This window comes from Coregonus lavaretus (assembly GCF_964263955.1).
Source record: "Coregonus lavaretus genome assembly, chromosome: 13".
Taxonomy (NCBI): Eukaryota; Metazoa; Chordata; class Actinopteri; order Salmoniformes; family Salmonidae; genus Coregonus; species Coregonus lavaretus.
The window spans coordinates 52413485-52425465 of NC_140000.1; the positions used below are offsets into that span (position 1 = coordinate 52413485).

The window sequence follows — 11981 nt, forward strand, 5'->3', positions numbered from 1 at the left end:
TCTGAGCACCTTTCTCACACCGGACTATTCCATTACGTAGCGGCAGACAGCAGGATCTATTTCCTATTTATCCCCAGCCCTGCTCAGGCCAGCGCAAGCTGCACACGGTGTAGTCCACCCAACAACCCCAATCCAGCCACACACACTCACAGCCTACTCATCAATCGCAAGGTCAAAGACGCTGCTAAGGCAAAATAAAATACACAAATAGAGCAGAGGGCCTCATTAATCACTGTGCTGCTCCAGTTTTCAGTGTCAGTGTGGGGTGGGGAAACCGGAGGGTGACCTTGTGTGTAATTGACCAATAAAGTGATCTTAATTAATCTTTATCTTAATTAAATGGGTGTTTGAACATAAAAGCTTGCATTAATCCTTGATGCAAAAATCTAAAACGCATGCTTGTCAGATTCCTCCTCCAACAACAAAGCATGAATATCTTATGTATTTTGATTCCCGAGATCGGAAATATTGTATTATTTTCATGGACACGTCCTTCTCCGTGGGATTGCTTCCAGTTCCGACAGATTCACCCCCTACATGTGGCATATTTGCTTGACTACCCTTCTCTCCCCCAGGGGTGAATGCACAGATGTTGGGTGGCAACTGGCAAGGCAGACCCCAGATGGTTAACATTGACAGTCCATAGGACACAGCCTCTCTCTCGAAATACAATTACCAGAATGGACATCCCCATTCAAGTCAACGTTCCTTAATAGGATCACACTTAGTACCTTTCCAGAATCCCTTAATGCAAATACATGTTAAGGATTTCTACCCTCTATAAATGCAATGATGTATCAAGGACAAGCTCACGGTTATCTTCTGCTCTCATAACAGCAATGTTTTTCTTCTCTACTAACTGCAGGCTCTTTTTCTAATATATTACCATTGGTTGTGTAAGTCAGACTAATAGGCTACATAATTTATTATGCCTCAACCTGCGTAGCATTACTAGTACTAAGCTTGGCTGATTCTGAGAGGTGAAGGAAACACTGCAGGTGTTGTATGGTTTTAAATGAGAGCAGACAAAATGGCCACCACGGAGGACCCTGAAATGCAACTTCACTGACACTGTAATTAATAATGGGCTGACCTTGAGTACCTCAGAGTGTGGAACCACAGGACAGCCCGGGAAGAGTTAGGGCTATTGTGTAGGTCATAGACGCTGCTGTGAGAAAACTAAGGGCCACTCAAAACCAGGGCCTGTATCCACAAAGCATCTCAGAGTAGGAGTGCTGATCTAAGATCAGCTTTGCTTTTTAGAACATATTTGACAAGATTATATGGACAGATCCTAGATCAGCACTCTGAGATGCTATGTGGATACAGGCCCAGATCCAAGCTTTGTTCCCCAAACTACTTATTAAGACCCCATTTATTGGAACAGTGCCAGCGACATGTTCTATTTTGAAGCCATTCGTTTATCCTTCCAAAAGAAATTGGATATGCCGTGGGAACATAGGAAAATAAAATGCAGAGTAAAAATAAACATGTGCAGAAAGAATACAATTTTATTAAATCCTCTTAGGAGAGTTAAAGAGCATGCACAGTAGAAGGGACTGCATTGGCTGAATAGAATGAAAGACTAAATCAATGTTATCCCCAAACATTCTCTGATTTCTATGGCACAATTTGTTCTACCTGGTTTAACATCTACTATTAAAATATTTCCCCAGCTCCCTCCCTTTAGCACTTCAGACTTGCAAACAAGCAAAACAAAAAAGCTTTTTCCAAGTTTTACAAAGTATTTGTGTAACAAAATTGCTTTGCAACACAATTGAGTATGAATAAGGTTTCGTAATCCTATATCTACGTCTTTGTACTCTCTGAAAAACACAGCACAGAAAAAATGACTTCCTCACAGCTTTTAGGGTAAAAGATGTAGTACATGTTTACACTTCTCCACGACGGAGTATACCCTTCGAAGATAATACACTTCACTTTTTTTTCTTCTCCCAGTGTAAGCCAGTTGGCTCTTTCTCACGGGGTAGATTTCAGATTCCTTGTCCCTCATATATTCCATAGAGACACGACAGGACGAGTGCACAGGATCCACATGCAGCCTTCATGTGAGGTAAAACAAATGAGGCAAGGTGCTAGTCTGAGATCAGCCAGTGTCCGTGTGCCGTTGCATTCTGTGGTTCTAAGTTTATTGTAAAGTCAACTCACTTTTAAAAGACTGCATTCAGAACAGAATTTCCTGGGTGGGCAATGTCTGTGAAGAACTCATCGCTTTCGAACCACGTGGCCAGGCAACATTCCAAAGTTCATTGGCAAAACCATCCTCATCGGTACTTCAATTCATACCAACCCCATTCCGTTCCAACCCCCAATGATTGTAAACCAGACTTAACGGATGGGAGAAATACACTGATATGAAACCACTGTCAGTGTAACTAGTGCAGTACAGCATACCACAGGAAAGAATATCAATGTAGAATGTCACGATGATCCTGTCTCTGAGGTGGAGAGAGGAAGACCTTACTGAGATGGAGAAGATACCTGCCACTGACGGAATATAGCAAACACCCTTTTAGACTTGTCATGTGGATCCTGGAGGAAAGAGAGAATAGAAGTGAAAGAAATGGCAGGTTGCTCATACAGCAGCGGCATGACCAAATGCTGAAACAGTAACAACGCAATATATACATTGCTCCATTGTAGAACATAGCTATGTCAACCCTTCATATTGTCATTATAGTATATGCCATTTTTACAGACGCTTTTATCCAGAGTGACTTACATCATTGAGCGCATACATTTTCCTTTGGGTGGCCCCAACAGGAATCAAACCTACAATGCTGGAATTGTTAGAGCCATGCTCAACCAAGTGAGCCACAGGACCACCATTTTACCACATCCAAGTTTTGATTCTCACCTGTAGGGGACTGGCTGCCTTGTTTGGGCTGAAGCACTTCTTCATGGGGAGGAGGAGAGTGAGTGCAGCCTTCCAACCCTGCTGATGCCCTCCCTCTTGGCCCAGCAGGGGTATACCACCAGTGGGCTGGGTGTTCTCCTTGCCTACATTCACCCAGGGGCACCAGTCTCTGTGCTGGGCTAGTGGGTCAAACAAAGTCCTATTCAGGGGGCCCTCCTGAAACAACAGAATGGAGAACGTCAACAGGTGACTGTAGCATATGTTGTGGCATGCACCGGAGTAGGGTGAAGTTAGATGCTGCTCTTGGGTCAGCTTAGCAGTTTAACTTCACCTTGAAGTGCATTCCCCTCCCCCATGCACCCAGTGACCAAGATCAATTTGATCAAGGCAGACATTTATAGGAAAGGGTGGTGTTAAAACAGATTGTAGATTTGTCTGTATTATATCTGCTACAGAGTATGTACACACATCCCAGGTCTGGACAATCCAGACAAACCTGGTGTGAAAACCTGTAAAGGCTTACAGGGCTACTGGCTGATGAGAGGCACATGCGTTTGGGGTTGCGTTGGGGGCTAGAGCCCCCCGAAGCAGTCCCCTCGCTCCCTGTCCCCTCCCCCTGGCCTCGGCCTCCGGTCATGGGCCTCTTCCCCCTGGGCAGAGGACTGGGCTGCTCCTCGCTGGGGCTGGGAGAGTCCCTGCTGCGGGTGCGGACCACCATGGGGGACGGACTCCCCACAGGCTGCAAAGACACAATCAACAGAGACCAACTTTAACAGACAGATCCACGATTAGCGGTATGAGAGTCCATGTTAGAACATTCTAAAAGCTACAAAGAACAGAGAAATTGAAGAAACAGGTTTGCTAGAACTTCCGACTCATCCAAGTTCCACCTTAACCTATCCGTCCAGTTCAAGTGGCCTGCCTTTCCTGAGACCTACCTGCTCTGAGCCTCTGGTCTTGTCCTGGCTCCGCAGCCCCCTGCGGTAGGGAGTAGGAGAAGGGGAGGGCGAGGTGGGGGTCTTCCTGTCCCCCTGGGCCTCGGGTGCAGGCAGGGGTGTAGATGACGTCGGGGTGGTGGGGGACTTTGGGGCGTCTCCCTCTCCCTCTTTTCCTGTTCCCTCCATCTGGTGGAAGTTCCACAGGCCCACTTTGCGCATGCAGAACGAGCAGGTGAGGAGGGGTAGGCTCATGGCGTGCAGAGCTGGGCTGCAAAAACAGCAAGAGGAGAACATGGAAACAAACCTATTAATAAAACATGAATACAGAGGGGGGAAAAGAGTTGAGTTAATATGGTAAGGTGCTTTTTGCTTTCCCAGGCTACGATACAAACATTAAAAGATAAAGCAAGCAAATCGGCTACTGCCAGACCTTTTAACTTTCCTACATGGTGATGCCAATTCAATAAAGGCTTTTAAGTGCCACAATCTGGTAAGAGTGACTTGGTATTTTTTGAATGTTACAATGTTTCGCCTCCAATAAAAATGAGACTGAGAGACTTGTTCTCATATCTAACCTTCCAGCCCAGCCACAGAGGGCCACGATGCAGGCAGCCACCTGGACAGCCAGAGCCTCAGAGGTGGACTTCAGAGGGGACCTGCCCTGCTTCTTCTGTTCATCCTCAATCAACTGCAGTAGAACGCTGATCACATCCTCCGTCAAAGACTGCAGGGAAACAAAGTGGTGAGATGGGAGGGATTCTCTTTGTGCAAAGGATAATGGATTGTAGTGCAAGAAGCCATCTGGGAAAAAGCTAAACTGCATTCCGGAACCAAGGGTTCATAGATAGACCTCCTTTAGTCCACTAGGGGAAGGGGCTAAAGGAAGGGGCTGGTATCTGGACGGAGCCCATCTTTCTATATGTGATTCACTGTTGTGTAGGAACATGGCTCCCCTCCCTCACCATGGTTTTAAGCTGTTCTGGCTTCATGGCAGGTAGCTGCTGCTCCAGGAGACATGTGGTGTGAAAGCGCTCCAGGAAGGCACTGAGCAGCACTGAGGGCTCGTTTGCCGGGACCAGCCAGAACCGGTCTAAAACGACAATACAACATCCCGGTCATGTTCAGTAAGGCACACAACAGAAATAAAAAATGACTGTTTCTTATTGGACAAGTCCAGGTAGTCCCTCCTTGTTTCAGTACATCAATACAATCTCTTCCTTTTGTTGCCCAATGAGCGCAGCCAAATGTACCCACCTCCATTCAACGAGAGGATGAATTCCCAAATATGAGTGTAAAAAGTTGTGCATTACCCGGGCATGGAAAGTCTGGCCATGGACAAAACTTCTCATGCTGTGTCTGTAGTTGTCTAGTTATCTCTGCTATCCGGGATTCATCTATGGAGCGGAAACAAGTAGGGGCAAACATAGATTAAACCACTAAAATTATTAGCTTATTTAGTGACAAATTAATGACAACATTCTAAGTGTTTTTTTACACAATAAAAAAACAAAAGGCTTTTGTTATAATGGTTGAAAGTTCGGCAGACGTGTCAAACGGTTGCTCTGCTCACATTTCTGGAAGTCCAGGGTTGGTTGGAGTGATGCACAGAGGAAAGCCTGGCAACTTGAACATTTCAACATGTCACACCCCACATTGATCCAGCCATAGCTGGCGCACTTCAGGGGGGAGATAGTCCGGGGCTTTCCTGCCCATCTCAGACAGTGTTCCCGCTAAGGAAACGTTTTACACAGAAAGTTGCACACTAGAAATGATCATACAATAATAAGCATTATTAAATCAATGTGAAAAGTTATGATCTTGATGTGAAAAAGGAAATGTAGGTAATGTTATTAGTGTGTAAAAAGCAACGCAAAGGAGTGCTGGACAACTAAAGTACTACTCAAAATGTTATTCACACAAAACTTTGGCAGTATAACATGTAATGTTGTGGCTTGGATGTGGAAAGGATATAGAGTAGGACTCCACTCTTGTGAAAAAGGCTTCTTTGTTAGATGCTTCACAAAGAACTTGACTGTTACCGTTTGGTGCCACCTTATCCAGCTCCCCCTGAACACTGAAATTCACAAGAAGAAAAAACATTTCACAGAAGGAATTTATTTTAGTTATAGTTATAGGGCTAAACGAACATTCATCAAATACAACAATTCGTATAGGGTACTTGAAAAACATTATGTATAATATTCTGTGTCGCGCACGCTCACGAGTCAGCAACATATCATGTACACAGTGTACCAACCATTAGGAATTAGAATACTTGAATGGACAATAACCTCCTTATGACGGGATAAAGGTCAGCCCTTTTGGTCAGGGAGTTGGTCAACAATGGTTTGCCAGTGCTGTCATAACATATTGTAAATTATACCATGGCATGGTTGAAAACTTGTTTCTGATTGGCTTGAAGGGCATTCTAGAGCGTGCATTATTTCACTATAATGCACAGTATATTTGTACGGTAGAATTCAATGAATTCTATAGTTCATTTTTACATGTTTTGTTTGAGCTGCTTTTGAAAGCAAAAGTCGAATTGAAAACAGTATTGGTATTGTTGAATTAGATTTTCATAATAGCAAGCTAGGACTGATGGTTTGGTTAGCTAAACTAGCATGTCTGTTTGTTTGGTTACCACGGCAACTACTAGTAAACTTGCTAGCTACTTCAGCGAATGTTGAACACATTTCTACCAGCAAATGAGTTAAATTATAGCCATGGTATGAAAGGGATAATCAACACGGGGCTGTATGCGTTCTCTGGAAAATAATGCAACTCCGTGAAACGCCAGTTCCACTCGGCTTGCGCATCGTGGAACACACCTTCCACGTTGTTTATTATTTTCCATAGAACGCATAGCCCCTTGTTGATCATCCCTTACATAATACATTACATGTTTATTATTATTTTTATTATATTATTATATAATACATTTATCTGCACTGTATGTTTGTTAGCTAGCTAGCCAGTTTTAGAGGAATGATTCTATAAATTGTTTTAATTAACTGCCAATATGCCAACATTCCATTCAAACAATGCAGTCAATCCACAGCCATACACTGGCTGAAATCAGTCGATGATAGGACTTAGACAAGTTGTAAATGCAACAAGTACAGAAGGTAGTGCGTACGGCCCAGTACATCACTGGGGCCAAGCTTCCTGCCATCCAGGACCTCTATACCAGGCGGTGTCAGAGGAAGGCCCTCAAAATTGTCAAAGACTCCAGCCACCCTAGTCATAGACTGTTCTCTCTGCTACCGCACTGCAAGCGGTACCAGAGCGCCAAGTTTAGGTCCAAAAGGCTTCTCAACAGCTTCTACCCCCAAGCCATAAGACTCCTGAACAGCTAATCATGGCTACCCGGACTATTTGCACTGCCCCCCCACCCCATCTTTTTACGCTGCTGCTACTCTGTTAATTATTTATGCATAGTCACTTTAACTCTACCCACATGTACATATTACTTCAACTACCTCAACTAGCCAGTGCCCCCGCACATTGACTCTGCACCGGTACCCCCCTGTATATATAGCCTCCCTACTGTTATTTAATTTTACTTCTGCTCTTTTTTTCTCAACACTTTTTTGTTGTTGTTTTATTTTATTTTAAATTTACAAAATAAATGCATTGTTGGTTAAGGGCTGTTAGTAAGCATTTCAAGGTAATGTCTACACCTGTTGTATTCGGCGCATGTGGCAAATACAATTTTATTTGTATCATATAATAGCACACAGCTTTCCAAGAAAACAAACATTTAGATATTTATGATGGTCTGTTTACATATAGTTTAGAGGATATTTATACAGAACATTAGTATAAAACCTGTATAAACTGTATTTATAATTATCTGACAATATTTTTGGATTGAGAATAACTCTATTACACAATTTCTGATATAACACGCTTTACTTTTATTTTCCTGCGTAAGTAAAATCAGGATTATGCCTCTACTGCCGTTCATTCCAATATGCCATTTTTACCTCATTCTGGAACTTCGAGGGTTATGACATAGCCTCTCGTAATTTAATAGGTACAAATCCTAATTTATGCAAACACATGTGGACCCTTGTGAGCCATCAAACATGGTGAAAACATATAACCAAATTCACACTCGAAGACATTGCATGTTACTACAGTGGTGCATGCAGCAGCGACTATGAAATCAATAGTGCAAATAAATGTCTTGATTATTTGTGATAATTCTTTACATTGCATATATGGTTGACCGTTTACGTAACATGCATGTGCGACGCAGCCTTTATAGCCAGCTATAATGGCTATACAGTATTGTAAATAACATCACAGACAAACACAAATTAGCTGTCGAGTAAGAAAGACATCAAGAAAAACAACTGACTCGATAAAGTTTGCAACTTGCTTGCTAATGTAATGCAACATGTGGAAACTAGATCCGTAACTAGGCAGCTAGCTAGATAGCGAGCCAGCCAAAGTAAGCTAGCTAGCTAGCTAACTAGTTAGGTCCCTAAAACATTGCATTCATTCTTTCTTCAAAAACTTACCCAGTTGATCTGTTTTCATCCGATAACACACCTGCGTTGAGAAGTTCACGGACTTTCTCTGGAGATGCAAAACCAGATTTTAATTGTCTGTTAGGAGAATTGTCAAGACGACTTCCACGACTGCCAAGAGCCGCCATGATCGGTCGGTGCTAGATGCTAAATCTTCCCCCCTGAAAGAGGAACGCTATCAGTTCCGCTTGGGATAATACCATGCCGACGTTTCAACCCACGTGGCCAATGTTTACAAGTCCATATAAAATCTATTTTATTATTCTAAATGCACATTGGCTGTAGGCTACTGTCAAAGTCCATACACTGTAATCGTTATACTGTTACAGTGCTATTTTTCAAAGAAATTATACAACTATTTCCTTGTGAAATCCTTTGCCTTGGTGGTTAAATTATGAAATTCTTAAAGGGAAAATCCACTAAAAAAACGATATACATATATACAAAAAAATAAATATCATTACTCCACTGTTGATACAGTTCCAGAATGTTTTGCATGTCAGCAGTCAGGTTTTGAAGATATATCTGAAGAGATAGCATTGAATTGTACACAGCATATCCTCTCCGTCTATCTTGGTTCGTGCAGGTGACTGGGACCTCCTCCTCAGACCAATTGGCAGTACGCCCAGAACGTTGTTCTGGGAACCAAAAGCAGTATCTCAGTTTCAAGGTCCCAGCTTTGAGAGAAAAAGCCTTTGTGAGGTGTCAGTCAGTATACACATTAATTATGAATAATTAATAATGTAAATCATGCTTATATGACTAGTTTGTGTAGCAGTAGAGGACTGAAAGGGAACGCCCTCTTCAGAGTTTTCATCAAGCTTGGATTGAGTTTGTGAACCTCTCCGGCCGTTATAATAAAGATTTAATCATTTACATTGAGTTTGAGTCCTTAGTGGTGAATTTCCATGACAATCGTGGCGTCATGAACTGGATGTTTCATTTTCCCGACGTGATCCTTCAGTGAAGATCTGAGAGGGAATACCGGTGACGCATTCTTGGGAAGGCGTGAAGGGAAATTCCCATCTCACTAAAAGAGGACGAGGACCCGCCCGTAACAGACCTTCACTGTTGGACGTGTGTGGGAGGAAACAGAACATCTACGAAACCTAGAAGGACAACTCAAATGATTTCAGTAAGTCAATTTAAATTAATTTGTATTTTAACAATAACAATAAAACCAATAAAACTAAACATAAAAATGAAGAAAGGTACCATAGTCTTAAGAAAAGGCTATAACTAATCTTAGGAGAAGGCTAGAGTGAGGGCAGGAAAAGCACCACTGACAATTGTCTGTAGGCATTTATGAGAAGTGTCTACGTGGTCTGAGAACCACTGATAATAGCACAAGGTGTTATTGAGCATGAGGTGCTATTTTATATGTATAGGAAGCAGCGGCAAGAGAACTGTTGAAGATACATATGCATGCATAGGAGTTAACGACAAGAGAATCGTTGAAGATGCATAAGGAGTAATAAGGGAGATTACTGAGTGTGTTTGGGAATAGTACTAAGTGAATGTGGATGTGAGTATTGTGTGATTGACTAATTAACTGAACAGGGGTTTAGCCCCGGTGTGAGAGTTGTGTGAGTGTGGGATGACTTGTTAAGCTGGATTTTTTTTCTAAAGAGTTCAACAAAGGATTTAGTATGGGAAAGGAAAATAATATGAGTAGGATGGAGGATCCGTGCTGGGAACCAAAAGGGCTGTGTAGTGTAATGGATAAAACATTTGGTAGGGGGGTACTGAACCAAACAGAAGACTGGACCAGATGGACAGATGGAGATTTCCCTGCTGATGGGACACTGGGCACAGAAAAACTGTGAGAGGCCAACTTGAAGAGCAAGAAGGACAAAATAAAAAGAAGAAGCCTGACTGGCCTTTCTCTGAGGGGAACCCTTTCATGGGGCCCCCCTTGTATCTGCCACTGCCAAATCCTCCACCAGCAGACTGAGATGGTGGCCTCCCACCCCCTCATAACCCACTTGGGGGTGGGCCTGTGCCAGCAGGAGGAGCTGTGGGATTAGGAGCTGTTGGAGGGAGAGACTGGAGCTGCTACATTTGTGGGAAGTTAGGGCATTTCTCAAGACACTGTCCTGGACGAGGGGCTCCTGCTGGAGCTGACGGAGGGAGAGACTGAAGCTGCTACAACTGTGGGAAGTTAAGGGATTTCTCAAGACACTGTCCTGGAGTAGGAGAAAGCCAAGGACAGTGGCCGTGCAGGTGGAAAACCCATTTGGAAGAGGAGGTGGACGAGGGGCTACCAACCGTGGGATGAGGCGGAAACAAAATAATAAACTAATAAAGAAAACAATGATGAAGAACCTGAAGAGACCTGTCATCTGCTAAAATTGACCATCTTGTCAACCCAAAACCCCTTTGTTGACATTTTAGCTTATCAACCCAAAACCCCTTTGTTGACATTTTAGTTTATCAAACATAGAATTCTGCCCTGTCAAAGAAAACAATGAATTTATCTGTTGCCTGTACTGAAGAAGGATTGTCATTGGGATCGAGAGAAAATTGAATCTTCCCGTGCCTGATGGAACTGTTACTATGCTTGGCACCTGAATGATCAATATGTTGAGGGAAAACTGAGAGAACAATCCCTCTCTTCCCCGTTGCATGCTAACTGGGAAGTGTCTGAACACCTACATTGTACTGCTGCTGTTCCCTCATGCGAAGAGGACCCTGAAAACCAACAGAGATTGTCAAAACAAAAAGAGAAAGTTGAGATAATCATGAATGGGATTTACAGAGGAGAAGACTTCGTAGCAGCTGGAGTGTTGCTGATGGATACTACGATGAGTCTGTAGAAGTCCCTGGCTCTGTTCCCCATTGTAGCTTACCAAAAGCTCCTGGAACACAATGGAAAGATGTGGGTGTTTGGATGAAGAAAGTGATGGAAACAACTGATTGGGTGGCTTGGGAAGGAGAGAGAAAGTGGTCAGCTTCAACAGCAACTTTCTATTCCCCATACTGGGCTACTGCAATGACAGTTCCAAGAAAATAACCAATTCCTGTTGAAACCATGATTGGCTAAAATATATACCTGAAGAACTGTGGGCTAAATCAAAGACCGACATTGGATGCATGAAAGGAGCTGCACCAGTTGTGGTCGTTCCAAAAAGCACCCACAGACCTTACAAAGCTCAGTACCCGATTAGCAAAGAAGCTGAAAAGGGTATAATTCCCATTCATAGCGCGTTAGTTGAAAGAGGCGCTCTGGTTCCCTGCCAGAATTCGCTCTGTAACACACCAATTTGACCTGTTAGGAAACCATCTGGTGATTATCCTTTTGTGCAAGACCTTAGAATAGTAAACCATGCTGTAGATGCTAGAGCACCCCTGGTGCCTAACACTGTTACCATTTTATCCCAGGTGCCTCCAGGTAGTTGTTGTTTTTTAGTAATTGATTTAGCTAATGCTTTCTTTCTTTTCTCTTCTCTTGTTGCTCCTGGAGGGAGTATTTTGGTTCAGTATGTTGACGATTTGCTGGTTTTGCTCACAATCAGAGGAGATATGTCATGAGGACGCTCGGCATTGTATATTTTTTTTGGCAGAACATTTTCATAAAGTTTCCTACAGTTTCCCCCAGTAAGATGCCATTATGCCGGAGCTCCGTTA

At 43.1% G+C, this 11981-nt stretch overlaps 1 protein-coding gene across 1 annotated transcript; it reads right to left on the reverse strand.

The window, feature by feature from the left end:
• Positions 1-1495: 1495 nt before the first annotated feature.
• Positions 1496-8522, reverse strand: LOC311139677 (zinc finger C3HC-type protein 1-like). Its single transcript, XM_084174598.1, has 10 exons — positions 8346-8522; positions 5788-5890; positions 5387-5537; positions 5127-5210; positions 4779-4906; positions 4392-4540; positions 3817-4084; positions 3402-3617; positions 2879-3094; positions 1496-2553 (listed from the first exon to the last, which is right to left on the reverse strand). The coding sequence occupies exons 1-10, from the start codon at positions 8480-8482 to the stop codon at positions 2482-2484; spliced, it is 1524 nt and encodes a 507-aa protein (XP_084030724.1). The 5' UTR covers positions 8483-8522; the 3' UTR covers positions 1496-2481.
• Positions 8523-11981: the final 3459 nt, after the last annotated feature.

Coding starts and splice junctions, on each gene's coding strand:
- LOC311139677 (XM_084174598.1), bottom strand. CDS start 8,482: ATGGCGGCTCTTGGCAGTCGTGGAAGTCGTCTTGACAATTCTCCTAAC. Junction 4,085..4,391: donor CTCTGTGGCTGGGCTGGAAG/GTTAGATATGAG, acceptor CTGTTTTTGCAG/CCCAGCTCTGCACGCCATGA. Junction 3,618..3,816: donor AGACCAGAGGCTCAGAGCAG/GTAGGTCTCAGG, acceptor GTGTCTTTGCAG/CCTGTGGGGAGTCCGTCCCC.